The 25,704-nt window shown below is 35.6% G+C and overlaps 3 protein-coding genes across 4 annotated transcripts; all 3 read left to right on the top strand.

Moving 5' to 3' along the window:
• Positions 1 to 375: 375 nt before the first annotated feature.
• On the top strand, positions 376 to 15,358 carry LOC136817813 (cellular tumor antigen p53-like). 2 transcript variants are annotated; one of them, XM_067074135.1, is made up of 14 exons: positions 376 to 492; positions 684 to 715; positions 882 to 922; positions 3,461 to 3,502; positions 3,732 to 3,781; positions 4,205 to 4,307; positions 4,757 to 4,895; positions 5,228 to 5,441; positions 7,321 to 7,402; positions 8,132 to 8,264; positions 9,604 to 9,677; positions 11,107 to 11,249; positions 12,074 to 12,161; positions 14,939 to 15,358. In XM_067074135.1, exons 1-14 carry the CDS (start codon positions 395 to 397, stop codon positions 15,116 to 15,118), a joined length of 1,419 nt encoding a protein of 472 aa, XP_066930236.1. In that variant the 5' UTR covers positions 376 to 394; the 3' UTR covers positions 15,119 to 15,358. The 2 variants fall into 2 exon arrangements, with proteins under 2 accessions (XP_066930236.1, XP_066930235.1); XM_067074134.1 differs by having other exon boundaries at positions 684 to 745.
• Positions 15,359 to 17,501: 2,143 nt separating this feature from the next.
• On the top strand, positions 17,502 to 22,251 carry LOC136817792 (uncharacterized). Its single transcript, XM_067074108.1, has 4 exons — positions 17,502 to 17,962; positions 19,396 to 19,598; positions 20,552 to 20,740; positions 21,093 to 22,251. The coding sequence occupies exons 1-4, from the start codon at positions 17,775 to 17,777 to the stop codon at positions 21,626 to 21,628; spliced, it is 1,116 nt and encodes a 371-aa protein (XP_066930209.1). The 5' UTR covers positions 17,502 to 17,774; the 3' UTR covers positions 21,629 to 22,251.
• Positions 22,188 to 25,575, top strand: LOC136817790 (uncharacterized). Its single transcript, XM_067074107.1, has 4 exons — positions 22,188 to 22,443; positions 22,762 to 23,598; positions 24,034 to 24,124; positions 24,472 to 25,575. Exons 2-4 carry the CDS (start codon positions 22,780 to 22,782, stop codon positions 25,092 to 25,094), a joined length of 1,533 nt encoding a protein of 510 aa, XP_066930208.1. The 5' UTR covers positions 22,188 to 22,443; positions 22,762 to 22,779; the 3' UTR covers positions 25,095 to 25,575.
• The last annotated feature ends 129 nt before the right edge of the window (positions 25,576 to 25,704 follow it).

Raw genomic sequence — 25,704 nt, 5'->3', positions numbered from 1 at the left:
GTAGCTATCCAGGTAATTCCTTTGTTCTTTTGCTATTTTCTTTTGTTCTATGTGACGTCGCCAAAACGATGCTAAAGGACAGCCCTGAAATTCATCAAAAATCGTCTCATTTGGCTAAAATTTGACACACTTGTTCCTTTGGGAGAACATCTGGGGTGTTTTTTTTTGTTTTTTTTTTAACTTGGATTTTAGGGGCCTTGGCCTGCCTGGGCACTTATTTTTTGGTTTGCTTTGACTTCTGCTACGATCAGAACTATGAATAATTTGAAGCTAATGAAGTTGAGCCCAGTGTGTTGCGCATGTTCAACTATCAAAATAGACATTTTCGGATGTTAATGATGTCTTCTTAATCACTTATTTTTAATAATTTAGATTATATATAAATTACCATAAAATGCAAGAGCAAACGACTGATACCGAAGATATTGGGCTTCCCCTTGACGAGGAATCAAATTTTGCATTGAGGGGTCTCATTGCATTTGACAGTCAAGAGTAAGACTTTCTTTGTTTGCATTTTTAATGATCCCTTCTCTGATGTAGGTTTTTGATTTAGTGAACAGATGATTTTTTGGTCCCAGGAATGCCACTTGCATTACATCAAAGTTGAAATTTAAGTTTCAATAACCTGAAAGTTATGATTAATAATTAGAAATTATTGTTGAGATTATTATTTTTTATTTCAGCTTCAAAGAAATTGAAAAGCAAGATGGATCAAGTATGACACAAAAACTATATCTTTCAACAAGTTTTTTATTATTTTAGGCAAAAAGCGAAATTTATTCCTAAAGTTGTGTCGATCTTCAATCATGGCTCTTGTCACACTGTCTTATACTTCTTTCACTGTGTTTTATACATTTAACGTATACCTTTTCTACCTTCAGTCTTTGAAGATCAATTTTCAGCAGGGATGTTCTCCAAAGAGGTAAGATATTTTAACTTTGTTTACTTTAACAATTCTGTACATAAAGATTTTGTTTATAGGGGCCCCCAGTGGTTTGCGTGAATGTGTGAATGAGCTTTTTTCGTTTCGTGAATACGTGAATGGGTGAATCAAGGGTTCCCTTGGGGGGGCTCTTTATATTCTCTTAGTCACCGTTTAAATCATGTCACCCAGCTCGAAAACCAACGCTATTTCCTTATTACTGTAGATGATGTGTAATATTTAAAACTTTAAAGACTACTCAGATAAGGAAAATTATGTGCTGTAATTTGAATTAAGTTAGAAGTTTGTTTTGAGCTTTATAATGACCATAAGTTCAAATATAATTATGCTATTTTTTGGACCTACCCCGGTGGAGGTCCTATAAATTAACCTTTGTCCGTTCGTCTGTTCGTTCGTTCGTTCGTTTGTTATTAGCTTTCCTCATGATTGGCTCGTTAGTTTTTTCTGATTTTTTGCACAAAGATGCATAACTATAAACCCTCGAATGTGACGGAGCCCGATTTTCAAAAAAAAATTTTTTAGGGCAAATTTGGGCCAAAAAACGGCTAAAAAACGGTTTTTTTGGACTTTGGAAAATTAGGTCGTTAATTTTTTCTGATTTTTTGCATGAAAGTAGGGTACCATCGTAGGTAAAAGATGGCTTAAGCGAATTTTTGCAAAAAAAATTTATTGGCTCAAAAAACGCATGTTTATTTATAAGAATCACTATTAATAAGCATACATCAATGTTCTTAGTCAAATTACTCAATTTTTTTATGAGATTTTTTGCTAGGAGGGCTTATTTTAAGAATTGTGTTTTCGACTGAATTTGGGTTGCTTGGTGTTTTATAAAATAACTGGCCAATTCGATATTTTTTATAAGCAATTACAATTCTTAGGTATTAGCTTTCTCGAGATTGGCTCTTTCATTCTTTACGATTTTTGAACAAAGATGCATAACTATAAACCCTCGAATGTGCGGAGCCCGATTTCAAAAAAATTTTTGGGCAATTTGGGCCAAAAAACGGCTAAAAATGGGTTTTTTTGGACTTTGTGAAAATGGATCATTAATTTTTTCGGATTTTTTGCAGGAAGTAAGGTACATCATAGGTAAAATACTTCAAACAGATTTTGCAAAAATTTAGTTGGCTCAAGAAACGCATGTTTATATATAAGATCACTATTAATAAGATACGCAATTTCTTAGTCAAATTCTCATTTTTTTATGAGAGAGATGTTTTTTTGCTCACGAGGCTTTTTTTAAGAAGTATGTGTTTAGACATGTTTTATAGAAAAGCTGGCCAAATTCGATATTTTTTAAAGACACTATCAATTACTTAGGTTTAGCTTTTCTCGGATTGGCTCTTTATTCTTTATGATTTTTTTTGCACAAAGATGCATACTATAAACCCTCGAATGTGACGGAGCTCGATTCTGAAAAAAAAAAATGGGGTAAATTTCAGCTAAAAAAGAGTTTTTTTTGCTCTCGAAGTCTTGAAGTATAAAGAATATTGCAAGAGCAATGGAAGTTTGGTTTCTAAAGTGGGGTTTTTTTAGAAGAAACAACGACTAATTAAATAGATCGCCTCACTATTTTTGTGTGTTTCCTGAATGAAATTGTTTATTAATGGTACGCTATGGATATTCATTATATATGTGTTAAATGCATAACCAGTAGGTCCATAAAGTTCACTTGTTTTGCTTGTTTAGAGAATCAAAAGTGCTATTTTGATGTTTTTTTGGGGGAAAATTCGCGAGTTTTTAGGTTAATTTGCGATGCAAAATTGGGCTTATTTTCTCTATGCGGACGTTCATTTTTCACCAGTGTAGTCACCTAGGTTAATAAGTTTGAAAATTTAAGCAAACAAAAGTCATTCTTAAGATAGGACCCGAAATAGCCCCTTGGTATCACTTTTCTTGAAACAATCTCCGATTATTCAAACGGGGTAGATTGATTGTAGAAAGTTTTCGATCATAACACATTTTCGATCTCTTATGACTCATAGCCAAACTGTTTATTTTTGGGAATTGCAAATCTTTAATGACTAAAAATAACAAGGCATTGAGGTCAGCTATTTTTTCAATAAAAAAATTTACTGTGATTTACTTCGTTTCGAAAATCAATGATACCAATAATACCAATGCACCACACTTAACATTTTCCACTTTTAATTGCACCTTTCAAAATGATACCCCCGTTTTTAGTATACGTTGGAATTTGATATTTCACAAAGGTTACCAAGGGGTCTCTGGGGTCCATACTCCGAATGATTTTCTGTTCGCCTTGAAGTTTAAACAAACTTAACCTAAGGTTGAACTCCACTGGTGAAAATGAATTTAGCATTGTAGAAAAGCTAAATTTTGCATCGAAATTTAAGCTAAAATCGCGAATTTTCACAAAAACATCAATAGCGCGGGATTCTCTAAAACAAGCAAAAAAAAAATTCCATAATTATATTTGACTATCAAAAGTTACAGGCATTCTTGTTTCCACTGTCAATTATATCTGGACAGACTTTAATTTCTTTTTGACTTTAGATCTCCATTCCATTGTCTCCCCCAACCACACCAAACCCCAATGTAAGTTTTATGTGTTTCATTCTCATTATGGAAAAGGATCCAATGGCTATATTAGTTCCCATTATTCATCAACAGAATACATTTCTGCTTTTTCTAAAGAATATATTTAACTTATTTTTTACTTCTTTACTACTTGCTCATTTTATGATATAAGTTTGTGCTTAATATAAATGCTGGTAAATGCTGGAACGTTCTTCAAATCAGTCATTTTTCTTTTTCTGTCTTTCAGAGCTATGATTTGATACCCACACATCTTGATTTCCAGCCAAAATCTGGAAGGTAATGGACATTCTTTTCTACTGCTCTTCTATTTTTCACCAAATAATCATCATATAATAGCCTATACTTCATGTGGATTGCCCAGTATTCTAGGACTTTAATGTTCATTTGAACCCATGCAGTCAGGTGATGATATGAACTAAACAAAACATCGAATGAACAGGCATTTGAGTTCTAAAGAGAAAATGACATCTGAAATGTCCGGCCAAAGTTGGATTGGAATGTTATGGGAAAAGTGTATATATTTTTGGTCAGTTTTCTGCATTTTTATTTCAGTGTTACAACTTTCTGCCTGTACTGTAGAGGGGAATATCCATTTGAGATTTTTTATTTAGAAGTTTTATAAAGTTTTTATTTAGTTTTGAACTTTCTGTCCGAATTTACAAAAGTTCATTTGAAAAGACTTACGTTTTTATTTTTTAGATATAATTTTTCATTGTTCTTCGAAGAAGAGAAGAAAAAACCATCGAAATCATGCAATTTTACATATTCACATCAACTTGGAAAACTTTTTGCACAAAAAAATGTATGTGGCTGAAGTGATTAGTGAAATGGCCAAGATTATTTCATAAACTTGAGTTCAGTCTTAATTTTTTTACACACGAGACTAACTTGTTCTTGTTCATGTTCAATTTGCTGAAATTCCTGCTGAACATAATGACTGTCTGTTATTTCAAAAAATTGGGCTCTTCCAGAAAATGCTCGTACATGGAGGGTGGAGAATATAGCGTCCGGGGGTAGTTTTTGTCTGTTTGGGGGCAAATTTGCTCTGTTTGAGGGTAATTTTGAGTTTTCAGGGGGTTAACTAATGCTTGTCCGGCGATTTAGACCTGTTGTCCGGCGGGTCAAAAGTCGCAATGTCCAGGAGGTAAATTTCCAAAAAATTGTGATATCCTCCACCCCCTATATTCAAATTTTTTCTAGAAAAGCCCATTCATTCTGCCAAACTAAATAAACTTTTCTCTCTTATTATAGGTAGATGTTCCCATAACTTTCAAAACATCTATAGCTCTGCCAGAGAACTTTCAAATTAGATCTTACTTGGCTTTCGATGGCGACACATATCGATCACATCCTGTGGAAAAATGCCCGGCAGATCTCAAGGAGTGGAAAAGTAGTTAATTCTTTCTGATAATAGAGTAAACAGTTCACTCATCTCATTCGAACTATTTAAATCTGTCTGTAAAATTGGAACCAAAAGATTGGTCCCCTCAGTTGGAAAATTGTATAAAGTGCTCTCTGTAAAATCCGAATCTTTCTATAGTATAAGTGAAAGAAAATTCTTGGTCCCTTGATTATAGAATTCGAGAAAGTTAATAGCAGAATTATATTTTCTGATAAATTTTCAAACTGACTTTGACTGAATTTTGACTGAATGAAAATTCTGACTTGTGAATATTCTCATAAAAGCTGTATACTTTTAATTCTCTTTTCTCCCTTTTGTAGATATGACGGGTGAGAATCACATTATCATCAATAACAAGCCTGATACCATCTACTCGCAATGTTCATCAGGCCATTACGTAACAATCACGTCTGGATTCCGTACGGAGAAAACCAAAAAGGAGTTTTCAGATGCATTCTCTTTCACATGTTTCACAACGTGTCGTGGTGGTATAAATCGAAGAGATGTTTCACTACTCTTTGCTCTTTACTCAAAGTAAGTTGTTTTGTTACTTTTCATTTTTTAAATTTACTACTTTTTTAAAGGAGCCTATGTCTAGGTTAATAAGGTATTGCCAAAGGCTAGAGTTAAATCTCCTCTGTAGGATCTAAAGCTGCTTATTTCCTACATAAGTTGTGCAGCAAAGAAGGACCTATATTCAATTCGCCATCCAAAATACGACTCAAACTTTAATTTTAAGGCATCACTTTTACTTGCCTGGGAAAGATTTTAACCTATTCTCAAACCAGCGACAATGGTCCAGGACTTTAGGCGCCTTTAAAACTAAAGGCTCTCGGCTGGGGGATTGACTTCAGGCTCCTATAAAATGAGGCGTAGACCACTCACATGAAAGCCCTTGCTTAGAACTGGGTCAGTCGAAGACCTGGCTTACTTCTTTGGCCCGGCCAAATGACCTACCCTATGGCCTACAAAATCATGATCATCCCGTTTGAAGCTTTATAAATCATGCGATATCCAAAACTCAAAAAATGAATATTCAGCTGCAAGACCTTGTTTTTGACTTTGAACCCGATAGACACAGTTTTTTTTTATTTGACCTTCCCATTAATATGGAATGACGTAGGTTCTAATATGATCATCCAATCAGATTTGAAAGAGTAACTTTGGATACTTGTGCTTACTACGTTATTTTTTCAACAAAAAAACTTCTTCCAATATGAATTTATTCAAAAGGAAACACAATAGAGCAGATTTGGTTATGTGGTCTTTTTGTGGACTCGAGTTGATGGATGTTTTTCTATAAACTGCTATAAAAGCAATCTTTTATTCTTCGTAATTTTTTCTTTTATGAAAGACTCTCTTTTAGTTGCTTCACAAAAGACCATTTTTACCAATAGTGGTTACTTCATGAAGAACTTTTTTGGTTTTTGGCAACACATAGATTATTTCAAATTATATAAAAAGAGCTTTACAATAATATTGTTGATACAAGAAGAAAATTTTGTAATTTTTTCTAATAAGCAAAATATTTAATTTTTTTTTTATTTCAAAAAGTATGTACATATGGACTGTTTAATGTATACTATTGGGCGGTATTGATAAGTTGACTAGATTCTTATTTCAAACTCAGAATTTAATGGTGCGCCTATGCCAATCTTCATTTAAAGGGCTGTTGTTTTAGTTTGGGTTCTGCCAGAAAATTTTTGTACATGGGGGTGGAGGATATATTGGATATTTTGTCCAGTAGTGTGAAATCTGCAAAATTCGCCTTGTTTTAGGGGCAAACTTGCTCTGATTAGAGGTGAGTTTGATTGTCCGGGGGGGGGGGTCAACTGATGCTTGGTCTGGGGGGTGAGATCTGTTGTCCGGGGGGTCAAAATTCACAATGTCCGGGGGGGGGGGGGGTAAATTTCCCAAAAATTTATATCCTCCACACCCCCCCCCATATTCACATTTTTTCGAGCCCTATATATCCATTGTTTTTTGATCCTAAAAATTAGTTTGTAATTTATATTTTTTAACAAGATCAAAGTTACACTTAACCGGCTACACCACTGATTGCCGGAAAACGGGTTGTTACTTTTAATAGATTTCTACCACTTTTGTAATTAAGGTCGCTACCCAATCAGCATTTTATGGTCGTCGAACAAGGCGCGCGGCTTAATTATTGCATAAATTGCATAAATCAAGCCTTCAAAGGCTGTCGCTTTAAGCGCAACAAGAGTTGAAACTTTTCAACTTTTTTCGCTAAGCTATGCAGCTTCCCTATTGTTTTTTTGAATAAGCCAATCAGAAGAGACATTTAACTCTGTTGTACCGTGTGCAAAAAATCTGTCTGTGACACAAGAGTGTTATTTGAATTGATTATGCCATTTTAGTTAATTGATCGGCTATTGTACTCTTTTTTTTTCAGTAATCAATTTTACGGACAAGCTAAAGTTCCAGTGGTTATTTGTTCTTCACCTGGAAGAGATCGCATCTCAAAAGAAAAAAAGGTATACACTTTTTTATAGGAATGGTTTCGTGATGGATATTCTTAACTTTTTTGGAAAAAATCATCCTGAAGTATTCTCACGGCATTCTTAGGCTAGGATCCAAATTCAAACTAAATTTAACATTTAATACATATATACCTAAAGCAAAGTATGCCATTTTTGTAAAGGATTTGAGCCTTGCTGGTGATAATTACAAGTTAAAGTTAAAAATGCTCAAAAAAGGCGTTTGTTTTCAAATTCCATGATTGTGATATGTTTAGCATATTTTCATATATTTGTTTTTGCCAATTTCATTATCACAAGTCTTCTCCTTGCGTGTATCGAGGGAATAAATCACTTGAAATAAGGGTGTACAATAGTTTTTGCCTTTTTGCTTTTTCATTTGACTTTTTAACTTTTATTTTGGGGCCAAGAGAATCCTCTTCCTCAATAGTTTCAAAGTTGCCCATAAATAGTTCTCCGCTCACATCCGCCAATTCAATTTTTGAACGGTTTTTGACTTTTTATTGACATTTTGAGGTGTATAAGAACGTTTTGAGTGTTACATATATCTATCGATATGTATTTCGCTACTGAGAGATTCCAAATTGTAGAAAGTATTCCAAGAGGGTTTCTTCCTTTACGGGTGATTGGAAAATTATAAAAAGATTCGAATAATAGAGAGTACTGTGTATTTATCATAACCAACGCTATTGAATTAAACATTTTCAAAAATAATTTTCATTTCAGCTCATGAAAGCAACCTGCAAGACGATCAAGAAGGACGAGAATCCTATCCCAACGCCACCTACAAATGACATACCATCACCACCACCACCAACGCCACCAACGTCTGCAGTAACAAGAAGTGGAAAGCGCAAGAGTGAGTTTCATTTTTTCAAAGGTTTATAAATCATGAAATGGTGAAATACTATTTGTGGGAACTGTGATGAAAAATTAAAGAAGACGTCGGCTTTGGGATATCATTTTTACCATTTTTTTAGATAAGATAACAACAATGAAAAAAAGTGATCGAAAAAAGAACGACTAAAAAATCTTTTTTTTTTGGTCGAGTTAGGCGAGACCGATTCAATTTGTTGTTCTACGGGCGCGACCGACCAAGCATTTGCTGCAAACGAGAAAATAATAATATTGAATTTCCTATGCCACAAATTTCTAATACTAGTCATTTAAAAAATTTACACTTTGAAAAAGTTGAAAAGAATCTAGAATCATGAATTCTATTCACGAAAGATTTTATGACAAACTCCATCAAAGATGAATGATGAATTTTCGACCAAGATTATTTATTACTCGAAGCTTAGTTAACCTTCCTTGATTAATGAAAATCTTATTTTTATTTTACCGACCGACCGACATATTTTGCTAACGATCTGCCCGATTTTGCCTTATTCAAATTTTAAATTTTATTGATTTGGCTCTACGGGGGAGAAAATGAACGAAGGAGGGTAACTTTGTGACGTAAACATTGTGTTTCTGTTTTCCCCTTCTCTTTCTTGTAATAACGACAGAAGCAGTCATCGGCGGAAATATCTGCTCTTTTGTGCCAGCTTGGAAAAATCCTCCAATTTCCAAGGGACCAATTTTATGCATTGTATGTAGTGGTCATTCTCACCCTGATTGTTTCAAAACCCATCGATGCCTTCATCCGACTCCCCCTCAGATTCAATGTCTAATGAGTTGATTAATAAAGTATCATTTGATTCAACGGACATTTTGCATTTGGTCTTTTTTGATTCTTCGTTTTCATTAATTGTGCAAGCTCTCTTTTTTTACCAAAAACCTTGTTTAACAAATTTTGTTTAAAAATTCTCATCTCTAAAAGCACATTCGTTACGTCACAGATTTAAAAAGAAGGGAAATTTTCAAACGTCTATTATTACGCGTTGAAAAGAAAACTTGAAGACTCGAGGGATTTTATCACCTTGGTAATGGTTTGAAAACGAGGCAGGAGTTGCACTCTAAATAATTTGATTAAATAATCTAAATAATCTTTTTTACGTGATGCGTGATCAGCGAAAGTCGAGGCGTGATGCGCACTTTGGCCAATCTTACGCTATTTTTGCGTGTTAAGAAAATTTGGCGAATCTCGTGATCGCGATAAGACCAAAAAATTTGCGAGGGGCGCGATGACCGTTACCACTGGGGACCTTTTGCTAGTAACCTGAGAGTGGTTAGATTTTTCTACTTATTCATTTTAGTGGTGGCATACAACTTTCCAACTGATGTGGGAACTCTAGTGGATACAAATCCACCACCAAACAAAATTTACACAGTAAGTAATTTCAAAATCGCTCATTTCCATTCCTGTTGTAACTGGTTGTATATATTCTCAACTTCAGTTGAGCTAGAATCTGGGAATGTCTGTCTGTCTGTGTGTCTGTCTGTCTGTCTGTCTGTCTGTCTGTCACCAAAACTTTGGGGCAGGCTGGAGACTTCAAAAATGGTCCGATTGGGCTGAAAATTTGCACACTTGATCCTTGGGCAAATCCCTGGGGGTGTTTCTTTCATTTTTTCAAAATTTTAATTTTTGGGGCCTGGGGACGAGTTTTTCGCCAAAACGAGGCTAAAACTTTGGGGCAGGTTGGAGACTTCAAAATTGGTCCGATTGGGTTGAAATTTTGCACACTTGATCCTTGGGCAAATCCCTGGGGGTGTTTTTTTCATTTTTTCAAAATTTTGATTTTTGGGGCCTGGGGACGATTAGCCTAAACGAGGCTAAAACCCAAAATGCTATAATTTTTCTTAAGCCATTAAGTTTACAATTGGGCCTACGAATGATTTCAAAGATACTGAAGTTGAGCCAGTGCGGTTAGCACGTTCGACAGTTATATACATCATGGCATTTTCTAATATTGCATCGTAGACTAAACAGCTAGTTGGTTGCCCGGGGGGGGGGGTTACTTGATTTAAAAACGGCTGTATGTACGGCCTTCGAAATCCTTACAATGCAAAGAAAATTCAGCAAAATTTGATTCAATTTAGGCGAAAGATCGACCCTTACGATACATTTTCTTGAAAGGTTTTGACCATTCTGACCATGGTCAGATTTTTCCAAACTTTACACCCTTAGAGTGTACTTTTGAAAGCTTGGAAAAAGAACCCTTAAGGGCCGCACGTACAGTAGGTCATTTACCTTGAGTGCGCACCCCCCCCCCACCCTAAGATTCGTTGCAAGTGACGTTTCTGATTTTACGTCACTTACAACCATTAGCTATCGGGTCAATGGAAAGAAAATATAGTAAACCCTTTTTCTTATTTGATCTTCATGGGTCCGAGAATTATCTTCGAATTGGAGAAAGATTCGAATAATTACAAAGAATATTTTAAACCACTTTCAAGCTAATGACCCAATATATAAGTTTGAATAGACCTTTTTATAAATTACGTCACAGACATCACTTGACTCGTATTCAAACAATTACGATGGTGATTATATCCCTTGAGACATTAGTTTTAATAAAATTCGCTCGGGGTTAATCACCTTGGCAATAATTTCAAAACGAGGCAAGTAATGTTCGTGACGTAATTTATGAAAAGGTCTATTGAAGTAAGATTGGATAGAATAGAAATTCAAATTAGAGTGAGTTGACGGTAGATCCAATATAAAATTCTCATAAATCCAGGGCGTCTGGATCGATAAACAACAGATGATAGCGTTTTGTAGCATTTCTAATTGATAGATTTTAAATTTTTATTTTCAGATGCAAGTGAAGGGTTACGAACGATTTCTCTTGATGCAATCACTAAATAAAGCGATGGAAGATGCTCACAAATTCCGTGAACTCCAGAAAGGATCGGTACCTCTAACGCCACGAGAGCCTTCCTCGTCACCACCTCCGGATAAGTAAGTGGCGAGTTTATGGTTCGTTGGATATCGAGGGCGACGGTTAATCAAGTTGATGCAAAATAAAGTCGATAGTTGATGTACGGCTCTTTATCGTCTTTGCTCACTTAAACAGACGCCGGTATTTTGGTTTTTTTACCGTCATCGAGCAAAGTAGACGGCCATTTTAGCGACATGTCGACTTTGCTTTATCTCGAATGCATAAACTTGGTAGTAGCCTACTGCCAGCACTGCACTCATGGCTCCCAGATACTCACAAGTATAAAACAATCGGGGAAAATTTTGTCGGATGATGAAATGTCAGGGAACTTTTTCTATGGGGACACCCTCTCAGAATTTTCATCACTTTTCCCGATAATGTAAATGGAGGCCTTTACACACTTGTCTTATTGCTAATGACCTAATGAGAACTTTCGGATTGAACTAAGAGGTGGTCAGTTTTCAAATTGAAAAATAAAAGTTTGAAATATAAGGGTAGTTTTTTCGCCGGGAACGGTTCTGGTTGACTTTTCTTAGGGGGTCTTATGGGGAGTCTGTTTATGGATCTTATGCGGCCTTAGCATTAAGGTAGAGAAAAACTGTGAGTTTAATCCCCAGCCGGGTCAAAGATTCCTAAGATGGTACTTGATGCCTCTCTCCTTAATGCTCAACTAAAGAGACGGGTCGAGGGTAAGTGTTAATCCAGGGAAAGGAGTGCGGCGCCCTCCACTGTGGGGAGAAAAGGGAGCTTTCGGGTCGTCCTCCACTGTGGTTGAAAATCTCCTCGCTTATTAGGGATGTGTTATTGGTTATCAAGTGTTGTTCTCTATCGATTTCATTTACAGTTCTCTCATATTAACGAACAAAGGAATGGGAAGGATCAGAAATCACGATTTTGCTACGAAATCCACTTCCAATCCCTACTTGGATGAGGTATACGTTTTTTATAGGAACAAACTATTTAAGAACATAAGGCTTCGATGGCCAAAATATTAAGAACAAGTTAAGAACATTTTAAGGCTTTGTGGAGTCTAAAACAGACAAAAATTGAAAAAAATACTCAAAAAATGCGGAAAATAAGATCATGTTAAAAATACTTTAGGATAAAAACTCAATAAACCAGCTGCGCTGGAAGCTCCGGCTTAAGAGATTCAAAGATGTGAAAGATGAGCTTGTTAAGTTAGTTTTGTTAGAATGTTGCCCACAAACTACTAATCAGAACAGATCAGAAAGCAAAGTAATAATTCTATTGCAGAGCGAGTATGAGAAATAATCTTAACAAATAAATAAACCAGCTAGTTTAGCTCTTCTAAGTGATTACACATGCACTTTCTTGCCTAAAGAACCAATCCCACCCCCGCCGACTCATCCTCGACTAAAAAGTTCCAAATTGGAGCTAAAGGAGATAAATATTTAGAAGTGAATATTTCCAAGTTCTTATAAATTAATTTTTTTCTAAACATGCCAATAGCGAAACCATGATGCGCCGTTGATTTGATTGTCCGGATAAAATTTTGGGGAGAAAAATAGCCTTAAATTAGAGGCCACAGCTTCGAGCTAAGCATTATTTTTTCTGTTGGGATAATACTTGGAAAAGAGTAGGATAAACCGAATAAAATGGTACAATAGTGTGTATGTAATAAATAGTGGTATATTTGGAAAAAACCTGTTTCGGGTTTGAAAAATCTTCAAAAGGGATGGTCGCCCCAGCCAATGAAATTACGACAAAGTCCAAAAAATATAATTTTCAGTTATAACACTGTGAAAATTTCTCCGATCTTGCAGTCAGCCGCATCCTGGCAAATGAACGGGGTATTTTTCACTTGCGATTGGTGGCAAATGCAAGGGGTCGAAAACAAAAGTGATGTAATAGCGCTTAATACCCCACGCAATTGAACCGGGTTGGAAATATTTTGCTTCATTTTGAAGAACTGCATAGATGAAATTTTTTTTCCATGGGTCAATTTTTTCTTCGAAGATTGAAGAAACTTTTAACAAAAAAATAAAGTTCCCGGTTTTCTTCCTTTTTTCCCGTTTTCAGTTTGAAGTTCATTTTTTTTCATTTTCACGCTTTTAGCCTGAGACGTCCTATCTCATTTGCACTGGGTGACGAATACCCCATGCAAATGCTCACCCCGTTCATTTGCCAGGATGCGCCTGACTGTCTTGTTCAAATTTACACAGGAATTGTGTTTTAGTATCCTTTACTGAATTCTCGTAGCGATATGTTTGTAAAAAATCTGTGTCCGGTTTGAAAAATCAAAAGGAACGGTCGCCAGCCGCGATGAAATTACGACAAAGTCCAAAAACGATAATTTTCAGCCATAACACTGAAAATTTCTCCAATCTTGTTCAAATTTTCACAGGAATTGTGTTTTAGTATCCTTTACTGAATTCTCATAGCGATATGTTTGTAAAAAATCTGTGTCGGGTTTGAAAAATCAAAAGGAACGGTCGCCAGCCGCAATGAAATTACGACAAAGTCCAAAAACGATCATTTTCAGCCATAACACTGTGAAAATTTCTCCAATCTTGTTCAAATTTTCACAGGAATTGTGTTTTAGTATCCTTTACTGAATTCTCATAATGATATGTTTGTAAAAAATCTGTGTCGGGTTTGAAAAATCAAAAGGAACAGTCGCCAGCCGCAATGAAATTACGACAAAGTCCAAAAACGATCATTTTCAGCCATAACACTGTGAAAATTTCTCCAATCTTGTTCAAATTTTCACAGGAATTGTGTTTTAGTATCCTTTACTGAATTCTCATAGTGATATGTTTGTAAAAAATCTGTGTCGGGTTTGAAAAATCAAAAGAAACGGACGCAAGCTGCGATGAAATTATACGACAAAGTCCAAAAACGATCATTTTCAGCCATAAAACTGTGAATATTTCTCCATTCTTGTTCAAATTTACACTGGAATTGTGTTTTAGTATCCTTTATTGAATTCTCATAGTCATATGTTTGTAAAAAATATGTGTCGGGTTTGAAGAATCAAAAGGAGCGGTCACCAGAGTCAACAATGATGAATACAAAACAGGATCATTTTCAGCCATAAACATAACACCAAAAAAACTACTCAGATCGTTTTCAAATTTTCACTGTAATGTTGTAATTTTAGTATTCTCTTTTAAATTCCAATGGATGTGTGTTTGAAAGTTTCATTGTCAAGTTACCTACAGAATTTTATGGTTTTGTTAGCCATATGCAAGATTTAAGCACTCGATCAGCTGACGATTCATGGCCAAAATTTCTCCAAAGTCTTTCCACATTGTTAGAGAGCCAGTATGCATCAAACTTCTCATAAATCTAGTCCAAAACATCATGAATAATGATGAAAATGATCCAAAATAGTCCACTTTCGGCAGCCATCTTTTTCTTAAATACTTTCGGCCGGAATTCCCTTTCGGCCAATCAAATCACAGTATTATTGGAATCAGATAATCCGTTTTTATTAATTCGGAATAGATCATCGGATTAAATAAACAAACAAAAAATGTCTTGACCGTCGTCGTCTTCGGACGAGAGAGAATTTAAGGCTCCTAGGCCGGAGCAAAAAGTTAAGGACTGCTTTTCGAAATCCCTCAGTAACGTGAACAGATCTGTTTACCATGTGAGCTGCAGTTATAGATGGATGAGAAATTTCATAATCACATTATTATCTATCATAACAGTAATTATAATCTTTTGCGTTTCCTCTTTTTCTTAGAACAAGGTATATCATAAGAATTATCGTAAATTTGAAGAAATCAGGCGCAAAGTGCAAGTGAGATCTTTTAAATTGGAGCGCTCACAAAGTGACCCTAGCGAGGGCATACCAACCGTAAGAAGATCGAGAGTGATATTCCCGCGAAGTATAATAACAAATCCTGATGGTATTGGACACTGATCGCTTCTACTTCCAGGTGCGACCTTCCCCTTTTCAGTTTTCATTTCATCGATCACCTTTATGGACAATCTTTCAATTTTCATGGATGTTATTTTGATCCTTCGTCTCGTATTTTTGATACACGTTTACCATATTGCTCGTAACAACGAGCCCCTTCGTAACTCGTAACAATAATCTGGACGCATCTTCTGTTTAAAAGCATTATTTTTGGGTTGCTGACTGGGTTGATTTCTTGATGATTCTAGTCTAGCAAGCTAGACGACTAATTTATACATAGTAGAAATAAAGTAAAAAGTAATGAATGGAACAATTTTAGTCGTCTAGAAACCTTTGTGCACTAACTCCAAACAAAAGAAAAGTGTCAATATTGCAATTATAATTTTTTCCTGCTCAAAATAATTCTTGAGAAAAAAGAATACGTGTGGATCTGTGTATTGAAAGTTTTTCATTTGAGTTGATTTCGTTTTGAGAGTTTGTTGTTGCTTGAAAAATTGTTTTCTCGCTACGCAAGTTTCTGCGTAGCTAGCCCCTGTATCTATAAGGCTGGAACACCGGATTCTTCCAGTCGTTTATACAAACTAAATCCCGTGTTATTGTTATTATTATTATTAATATTAGTATTGGTATTATTAGTATTACACGCATTATAAACGACTCCAGTCTATGATGATTCTAATTGTCAACTTAAATTGCTGGTCGCAACGCTTAGAATTATTTTGGTATTCCAACTCATGTAAAGACTTTTTTCTTGTATTATAACTGGAACACATGTCAGTTCGTTGTATATTTTTGTATCATATATTATAACAAAAAGGTTGATCGCTTTTTTTGTTGACCTTTGTGTTCACTGAGACTTAGTTGCGACGGATTTTCTTTCATCTATGTTTTGAACAACAAGATTCCTACTAAAAGCCTGAACTTTTTGTTTTAAAATGATGTAAAATTGAGAGCGTTGCCACTTTTTTTAATCAGCTAGCGTAGCGTACAGCTTAAGTGGTCTTTTTTCATCAGTTCTTTAAGGGGCCGTCCACATAGTACGTACGCACTAAGGGGGGAGGGGGAGTCTTCTCAAAAGCGTATTCTTGCGTACAGGGGGAGGGGAGGAGTCAAAGGAAAATGTATGCACGCAAAGAAAGTTTTTTCAAAGCCCTTTTTCGCTTATTTTTTTGTCGTTTTTTTACGCTTTTTATACGCATCAAGGAAAAGAAAAAGTTTCTTGATAAAAATTGAAAACCTCGTCCCCATGACGATTTGCTTTTTATATAGGTTTTAGAAACATTGAGTTTCATGTATGAAATAAAGGTCCGAACCAAACGATTTGAATTCGAAATTTTCTTCAACCGAGGAGGGCGGGTGAATGAAAAAGTACGTACTTACCAGAGGGGGTATAGCCATTTGCGTATACTTGCGTACAGGGGGGAGGGGGTACTCGATTTTCGACATTTTAGTGCGTACGTACTATGTGGACGGCCCCTAAATTCGAAGCTGCTTAACCGGGATAAAATGTAGTTGCTTAACAGTAATATCAACAACTTGTCGTGTTAACTACTTAGATTTGTTAACTTCCTCGAATCTAAAGATTTTCACGAGGAAACTAGTATCAAACCAAGTCCCCAAGTCCCCTTTCTTAGTTTTTTTATATTGTTGTTTATTTCATTCTTGTTGTTTTATAAACAGCAAAATAGACTCTCTTTTAAAAACATGTTTATATTTTTGCATAGGTCCAATACTAAAAAAAGGAAAGATTTTATATTATTTTAAGCATACAAAGGGTTTTTTTTTTAAAGAATACTCTTTTATCTTTAGTTAGTTGCAAACACACGATGTACATAGGATTTACAACATTAAAATAGTTGATAAAAATATATCAAAAATAAAGTTATTATTTCAGAAAGTATTTTAAACTGAATTTTTTTCAATTCCATGATTCCATACAACTTGAATTAAAAATTTCGAAGATAGCAAAAACTTTAAGGATCTTCTGTTTTAAAATAATTTAAGCATTGTGAACAATGGCCTGGTATACCAGGAAAAAACGGGGTATTTTGTCCAGGGGTATCGGAAAGATTCCACAGAAAAAACTGCCATGTCCATGGGGTACATTTCCAGTGTCCACCAGGCAGGGGTATATAATGGGAAAAGAATGATAATGAAGAAGCTCAGAGTTCAAATTCAGGGCGAAGTCGCAGACCGCACGAAGGTAAGTAAATGATCGAGCGTGCTTGGGTTGTTACGTTTCCTGATAACAGTAATAGAAAAAAGCTTCTTTATCTGCAGTGAATTATACAGAAAATGAGTTGAAATAGAATCAAAACAAATCAAACTTTTCAAACGGCTGGTTGAGTCTGGATCATAATTAATGAGAATTGGAAAACTAGTTCCCAGGCAGCCTGATGGATTTAGTTCAGAAAATATATAGTTTACTTCGAGTTGTCAAGGACGTTGAAACTAATGGAATAATGAGATGGAGGTCAGTGGTCTAAATTTTTGAAAGCCTGTCTCAAAACTAGTTTATTGTATTTTGAAGCTGAAGGCAGAATTAACCAAATATCAAATGTTTGGAGATTGATAACCGCTTGTAATGTTTTAACATTCTGAAACCTTACTGTAAAGTTATTCTCTAGAAGATTTAGAAGTTTCCAAACGCCATCCAAAGATGTTGAGGTTACTGCTCACATTGACAGTCTTTTCAACATGGAATATGTTGGAGGTGTTTGGTGAAGGTGAACAATCTCCTCCTGTCGTTCAACAATCAACAAATATGTTCAACAACTTGACGTTAGAGACTTTCGAACAGTCAACAAAAGAGAAAGATATAATGTTGGTTCTCTTCTTTGTACCATGGTGAGTCATCGACCGTTTAGATTTTTTAATCTACTCCCAGTGGAGGTCCTATAAATAAACTGATGTTCGTTCGTCTTCAGAAATCTCCATTTTTCCAGATTTTCATTGGACTTTTTCCTTATATTTCTTTGTTATTTATTTTCACAGAAAAACATTATTGATAACAATGCTCACCATCAAGCATGTTTCAATTGATAATAAACTGATTTTTGCAACCGGAACTTTCTATCTATTTTTTCCTTACAACCCTTTCCTCTCCCCCCATCAACAATCAATGATGAAATTTAATGCGCTATGCATTTTTGCTAAACGCTTTATTTACTGACTGGTTGTTTTCATTTTTCTCCTTATTGCTATCTAACTTTCATCATCAGGTAGGTCCATTCAGCACCTAGCTTGTTTAATCTACTCCCAGGTGTTTTAAGCAATAAGAGCACCCTCCCTGTTTGTTAATGTTATTTTTGAGGGGGTTTTTAGAAGTACAAATTCTGTCCTGTAGCCCTCCTGTTTGTCTTAACCCTATTAGCCCCAGGGGGGGGGGGTAGAATCTACCACGCTGGAGTTCTTTTGTTTATATCTCGGAGAAAAATTTTTCAAACGACTTGAAACTTTCTGACTTTTAATAAAATCTTATTAAGAGTACTTGTGCAAAATTTTAGGGTCATAGGTTGTCCAGATCAGGTTTTATGACTTTATTGTGAAACATGACATAAAACCCAGCTTAAATCGCTTAAAACTCAAAATTTTAAAGTGCTGATAACTTCTAAACTATTTATTCAATCATTTTCAAATTTTGACACGTGATAGGCATTGATAATACAAATTTAAAAAATCAAAAGACAATTTTTGAAAATGATGACGTCATCATTTATGACGTCATCAAATTTTGAAAATTTTACTCATCTTCAGCATAGATTTTAAGAAAAACTCTTCATGGAATTTGCAAAACCGGCAATTCTGTTAAAGAACAGTCTTTTATCTTTCAGAATCTTCAAACAGAATTGAAATATCTTTATTGGTTCGACTGTAATAGACATTTTTGTAAACCATATATTTGGGCTTTTTTCCGACAGGTGGAAATTTTGTGATGACGTCATCAGTTTTTGAATGACGTAATCAAATTTTTTTTTCTTCCTGGAAAATTGTATCATGATGGAGAACATCTGTACCAAATTTCATGGCCATAGCTTTTCTAGATCGAAAATAATCGAGGGTGGTAGATTCTACCCCCCCCTGGGGATACAAAAGTCAAAAAAGCTTGGGGCTAATAGGGTTAATACGGTTCTTTCTTTCCCAGACAGGACAGATCCCATTGAGGATGGTTCTGCACTATAATGCTATTAGTAATTAAGTAATTTAATCAAACATGCACTCGCTTCCTTGACTAGTGATAAACAAAAAATTTCCATTTCGTTCATTTATTTCAAATATAGGTGTCCACATTCTAAAGCGATCCAACCAGAATGGGAGAAAGCATCAAATGTACTTGAACAACAAAAGGAATATGTTCTTGGTCGAGTCAATTGTGAAGATAGTGGGAAAACACTTTGTGAAAAATATGACGTCAAAAAATATCCGACAGTTAAGTTATTCCGACATGGACAGTTCCAAGAAGATTTTGATGGCAGAAATGCAGGTTTGATGCTTTTTTTTATAAGAACATGTAAATTTTGTTTAAGGCTCGGCTGTTCTCATTTTCACGAAGGGAGCTCTCAAAATCATCCCCAATCCCTTATTAGTAATTTTTGAGGCTCAGATTGTTATCATTTTGTTCTTAGGGTTAGACCAGATTTACCTAAAGAAATCATGAAGTTGGTCTCACAAAAACTAATGAATACAGATTTTAATTTGCTTGGAGTTGAAAAATTTCAAAATTGGTTGAGCTTGCGTCCATGAACAAATGGGTCTTTCTTGAATTTTGGCCTTTTGGTTTCGATAGATAATAGCTTTTATTGACTTTTTTGTTGAGTTACACGTTTTTTTTTTAATAAGGAACACGTTTATAAGGAACTCGAGGCTGAAAATGGTCCAAAAAATAAGGAATTGTTAAGGAACTGCTCAGGCTGAGAATAAGAAAACTAGTTTTAAGGAATCCAATTTTTGCGAATCCAAACTTAGCAGCTATGTAAATAAGGAACTCGATAAGGAACTTTGAGGCTGAAATTCTCTGTAAAAATAAGGAACTCCAGGCTCAGAGCAAAGTTAAGGTTCCTTATAAAAAAAAAACGTGTAATTGGTTTTCACCCTGTCTCTTTTTCCTATTAGTACTTTTTGTAAATCTAGGAAACTAATTTCGGTGGGAACTTCTTTTGGCGGGCAGCAAAAATCCTGAAAAGAATTTAAATTTTGTGGAATAATTTCAGCGAATAGCAGGGTAAATTGGTTCATTTTTGCCTGTAAAATGAATCCGTTAGGCAAAAATTAAGTTTTATTTTAGAAAACGATGAAAAATCTAGTTTCGGCGAGGAACTTACTTTGCTAAGGGAGTAATTTTTTTATTTTAGCGATAACTAATTTTGAAGAATGAGTTGCCTTAAAGATAAATTTAATGAGATAAAAAAATCTTTCAGAAGTTTTTGATTTCTTCAGATTCATTAATCGATTTCGTACAAAGAGCACAATCAACAAACGGACCTGTTGGAACGACACCAACGCCACCCTCTACTTCAACCACACAATCACCGCCACAGCAAACAGGGGCGTCTCTGGTGAACAGTGAGCAACAAACACAACAACAGCCACAAGCACAAGTTGTCACTCAATACCAATCAGCAGGTGGTGGGTTACTTACTCATACGTCAAAACAACGTTTATTTAACAGCCTAGGCTACGTCATATATCTTCCTTCGTTTCAAAAACTAAAAAAGCCTGGAGCTATCTTTGTATAGATTATTAACAGCCATAATATTCATAGATTTTAGGATATACGATATACATTGAAACAGTATTGTTAATCAGTTTACCTATAAATAAACTAACAGTTATTTCATCCTATTTTTTCTAGAGACTATCACACGGGAAAGCATAAAGCTTTTAATGCCAATATAATCAGTGTAGTTTTTCCTGACAGTATTTATTCCTTTACTGCCTTACTGTTAGAAACATAAATTTTCCTTTATTTCCTCTCTAGAAAACGTGAACAGCCAACAGCAGCAAGTTTCAGCGCCTGTTGTACAAACACAAAACCAACCCCAAATTGCAGAAAATGCACCCGTAAATCCGCCCTCGAATCCGCCATCTAATACTCCAGCGGGCGGAAATTCAATTCAAGGATTTCAATCCGAAAATAAACTTTCACAACAAAAAGCAGGACCAAGTCTAATGTCTTTATATGAATCCGTCTCTAAAACTAAAGGTGGGCCTCACCCTTTATACCCGCAAACTTTCCATTCACAAGGCCCCGTTGGAACAGCTCCGGCCTCAATAAGCCAAGAACCTTTTATACCAAAGCGAGATGCTGCCATTATGAATTACGTCATGAACCGACATGAAGAAATAAAACAATCACCGGGCGATTATCAGAGATTGGTAACTTCGAAAGATGTTGATCAAATTAAGAAATATTACGAATGGAAATTCAAACAACTGTCCTTACCAGAGAAAGAAAAACAAAAACGTATTGAACTTGGTTCTATGTTACTGGGAGATAAACGCGCAAAAGACTAAACGCAAGCTGTACTAATACATTTTTCCATCTCCAATGATAACACAATGACGAAAGCTGAACATTTCTAGGACAACCTGAACAAAAATACGTTGTGAAAGGTGTGGTTTTTGAATTGGAATGATTTCAGAATTAATACGGCCTTAATCTTTTTATATTGATAGGACTTTTCATAAGTTATTTTGAGTTCAAACGACTGCCTTGTTTTGAAACAATTATCAAGGTGATTAAATCCCTGGAGTCTTCAAGTGCGATTTTTTTTAAACAGAGTAAACTTCTTATGGGTTCTCTTGGAAATCAATTACTATGGCAATATTTTGAAAACGAGATAAAGCGTTGCTCGTAACGTAATTCATGAAAAGGTCTGTTGACCTTTATGATGATTTTGGCTGACCGATAATGATAACGTTAAAAGTGAAAGGACTTATATCGATGACTTTGGCTGACCGTCACTATTATGCACCGGTCATGGTCCGATTTTCATCATCGTGGATAATGCATTCAGTTCGAATATTCAGAATACATTATTTAGTTTCTCATTTTTATGTAAAATGCAAAACAATTTTGATTTCTATAAATTAATCAATCTTATACTGAATCAGATATTGAAACAAAGTTGAATAAACCCCCGGTTCTCCATTGATTTTTGTCTGGATTCTAACCAAAAATGTGTAGAACCAGGGGGTAGTCTTTTATATGTTACTATGATCAACCGTTAGTAAATAAGTCTGCCATTTTAAATTGACATTTTTTATCTGTGGATATTTTATATCTTGAAAGTAGTTTTTGATGGAAGTGTTTTCGTAGCAATACAACGGTAAATCTTTCGAATATTACGAATCCTGTTGATAATAATTTTCCTCTTTTAAATATTTTCAAAGGGTCAGCGAAATTTTGTAAAGAAACCGTAAAATCCAGACTTGATTCCATGATTTCCTAAGGATTTTATCAGGACTGAGCCTTAGATATAAAGTTGGTCTTACAACGAGTTTGCCTTATGAAAATCATGTTCTTTTGAAAATTTGCTAATGGGGAGAGTTTAACAGTTCTGTGAGACAGGTGTTTAGTCTTAGTCAGATATATTTTACACTTTGTCGCTAATTCAATTATTTCTTTCAATTTGCTTACCTTCCAGTGATACTTTTTTTTCATCATGTCACGCATTTCGGTCGATCACGATTCAATCGAAGATCACGCTGTACACAATGAAGTTCCCGAATTCATGTCGCTTATCAAACACTATAAAGAGAAGGGTTGTTATCAGGAAGTCCTTGCAATGAGATACAGATATGGCAAATGCAACCTTTTCCATTTGATAGCACGTAAAAGTACTTTACAACTCATCAAAACTTTTTTCGATTACACCGAGAGCATTATGGGTAAAAACTTTCTTACTTACGAGCTTAACACGACGGTTGATCGCAACGGGCGTACATTTTTTATCATTGCAGCCAAGCATCTCCAAGAAGAAATCTTAATGTATATTTTAAAAGAATATAACCTAGATCCAGGTTACTATGCTGCCTACAACAAATCGTCCGCTTTCACATATCTCACCAAACGTAAACTAACCGACTGCATGGTTCGAGCTCTTGCCTTGATTGACCAAACAAAGTTAAGCGAGGAAGGTTTCAAATGGTTTCTTGATGACATGGAGTTACTTAAAGATACAATGACCGAGAAAGGGTTAATCGAGGCAAAATGGATGTCAGCTATGACCTATAGATTCAAACTGGGTGGGCGAGTTTCCAAAATGCAACCGTTTCAGGAGTCAACGATTGCGTCATACGGTGGTGACTTACGTGTCCGTCAAATCTTACGTCATATATCTACGCAACTTTTCTTCCGTTGGAAATATTACCTTGGGTATAGTTTGTTAGAAGATGTTCAAATTTTGTACATGATCAAAAAGGCTGATAGGGAAAACCCAAACCCAAAGCCAATCATATTTGTTGGTTGCACTCCACTAGAGGTATGATTATTTGCAGTATTCAGAGTCACAGAGACACTATTTTTTTATTTTAATAATGGTTGATACGTGCCCACCCCCGGAGAGGGGGGCACTTGATTATTCTTAACGACGGCATTTGCCGCCAAAAAATTGGCTTTCAAAATCGGTGCCCTTTATTGAACTTTTCTGACCCTCGCAGTGTAGTTTGATATCATGTCTTACTATTTTGCTAAAGCTAGAGTCTGGAATTTATTTTCCATTGTCCCCAAAAACAAGCCCTTAGAGTGCATGAAGCTAATATGACATAATGTGATATAACCCTTACAGTGCACCCTTACTTACAGTGCATTACAAGGGTCTTGAAAAACCAACCAACCCTTCAGGACGGTACATGCCGTGGGTCGGACCATGTGAGTAAATAGTAACCGATCACTTTTTATTTTCTTATTTCGAAAGGTTGGCGAGTACATAAAGGAAGATTACAAAACTCGATCGTTACGTGAAATATTGACCAAAGAATACGACTGTCACCAACACGATGAAGAAGGTACTTCCCCTCCTGTCTTTAAAGTTCTGATAGGCCATGATTCTAATACATCAAGAACAATCGTAGGACTGATCGCACACTCTAATTATGATTTCCTCTTCAAAATTTTCAAATGATTGAAGTGATATAAAGTCGTTATTAGTTCTCATATTCATATTCATTGCGATCGGTAAACTTCTTGTCGCCTGAATAGAATAACATTATCCACGGAGAAACTTTTGAACTTCTGACACAAATCTAATTAAAGAATATACTTACGAGTAGTTATGAAAAATTCAATAAACTTTTGTCCAAGAGACTTCACCCAGGGTATAATACTAAGACTCATTCAATGTTTTATTCATTAGGTGATAAACGGTCCCGACGATTTGCTGCTAAAATTCGTTCAAGATGCTGGGGTTCAAAAGTCAAACGTCAAACACGTGAGTCGCGTGATATTATCAACCTTCTACACGTGGATAAGAAGAAATGTCAGAAAGTGGTCAAGCTGAAAACCAAAGTCAAGCTCCCTTACCTGGATCTAACCGAAAATGGTTTCTATTTGATCATACCGGGCGGGAATTACCTGAATACAAATATCCATGCGGAAGAATCCTTATGTGACGTATCAAGCTATCTCTACAACGCTTGGGATCACAAATCAGTCATCTACGGTAAAAACCGGCCTTGTATATCATGTTGCGGCCGCTTGAAATCAGAAGCAGTCGATGAGTACAATAAAAAGCATGGCTTCCTGTATACCCATACTATTGAGTACCAAGAAGATGACGCTAGACTGCAAACCTTGTCTCTCCTATACACTTCTCCTTCATTTATAACCAAGAAGCCACCACCGAAGCTACAAGATGGTGAAGAAGTTATGGAGTATAAGAAAGATGGTAGCAATGTTGGTCATGTTGAGGGGAATGTGGATGAGTTTGAAGATTTCGTGAAAGGTTATGATACTGCAAGTGACTCCGAAGCTGAATGATCGTTTGGTTGGGATTGGTTTTAAAAGTTTTTTAATCTTAATCTGGACATTTTAACAATACATCAAAACTAGCGAGGTTATGCAAGAAGCTATCTACGGCAAACACGAAATCTATGGCGTGAGTTTTTTGCAGACTAGCGTCCAAACCACAAAGATAGCTCTGTATCCAGTCTAAAACCCTACGGCATAGATTCTATACGTCATAGATAGCCAGACCATGTTCGCACGTGACGGTTCCGTTTCGCTCCGAAACAAAATGAAGCCATTTTATTGGTTACATTTAAGTTTTACGTCACTTCTAACCAATAGAACGACTTCATTCCGTTTCGGAGCAAAACGGAACCGTCGCGTGCGAACATGGTCTTAACCTCACACTTTTCCCATCACAGGGTAAAGATACTTAATAGGGACTGCCAATCCCCGTTCATTGGGTGATTTTTTCTATTTGACTTTCAAAAGAAAGTCTCAGTGAATAGTGCCAAACAGTATCTTTCCAGCGTCTGGCACAAAGCCTGGTACAGCCTATACCCTGTGAATAGCGGTTGAATCTTCAGTACTGAAGGAGCTTTTTATATAGATATCAAAGAATTAGACACTTTGCATCGTTTAC

This window comes from Clytia hemisphaerica, unplaced genomic scaffold (assembly GCF_902728285.1).
Source record: "Clytia hemisphaerica strain Z4C2 unplaced genomic scaffold, Clytia hemisphaerica genome assembly, whole genome shotgun sequence".
In the NCBI taxonomy this organism is placed as follows: Eukaryota; Metazoa; Cnidaria; class Hydrozoa; order Leptothecata; family Clytiidae; genus Clytia; species Clytia hemisphaerica.
The sequence above is the reverse complement of the archived record's forward strand: the minus strand, read 5'-3'. Positions and strand labels throughout refer to the sequence as shown.

Bases quoted from the DNA above. Each gene is read 5' to 3' on its own strand.
- LOC136817792 (XM_067074108.1), top strand. From the start codon at position 17,775: ATGTTGAGGTTACTGCTCACATTGACAGTCTTTTCAACATGGAATATG. The intron at 19,599-20,551 runs GTTTGATGCTTT...TGATTTCTTCAG, and splicing joins TTTTGATGGCAGAAATGCAG to ATTCATTAATCGATTTCGTA. The intron at 20,741-21,092 runs GTGGGTTACTTA...TTTCCTCTCTAG, and splicing joins TCAATACCAATCAGCAGGTG to AAAACGTGAACAGCCAACAG.
- LOC136817813 (XM_067074134.1), top strand. From the start codon at position 395: ATGCAAGAGCAAACGACTGATACCGAAGATATTGGGCTTCCCCTTGAC. The intron at 4,896-5,227 runs GTAGTTAATTCT...TCCCTTTTGTAG, and splicing joins AGATCTCAAGGAGTGGAAAA to ATATGACGGGTGAGAATCAC. The intron at 5,442-7,320 runs GTAAGTTGTTTT...TTTTTTTTTCAG, and splicing joins CTCTTTGCTCTTTACTCAAA to TAATCAATTTTACGGACAAG.
- LOC136817790 (XM_067074107.1), top strand. From the start codon at position 22,780: ATGTCACGCATTTCGGTCGATCACGATTCAATCGAAGATCACGCTGTA. The intron at 23,599-24,033 runs GTATGATTATTT...TTATTTCGAAAG, and splicing joins TTGGTTGCACTCCACTAGAG to GTTGGCGAGTACATAAAGGA. The intron at 24,125-24,471 runs GTACTTCCCCTC...TTTATTCATTAG, and splicing joins TCACCAACACGATGAAGAAG to GTGATAAACGGTCCCGACGA.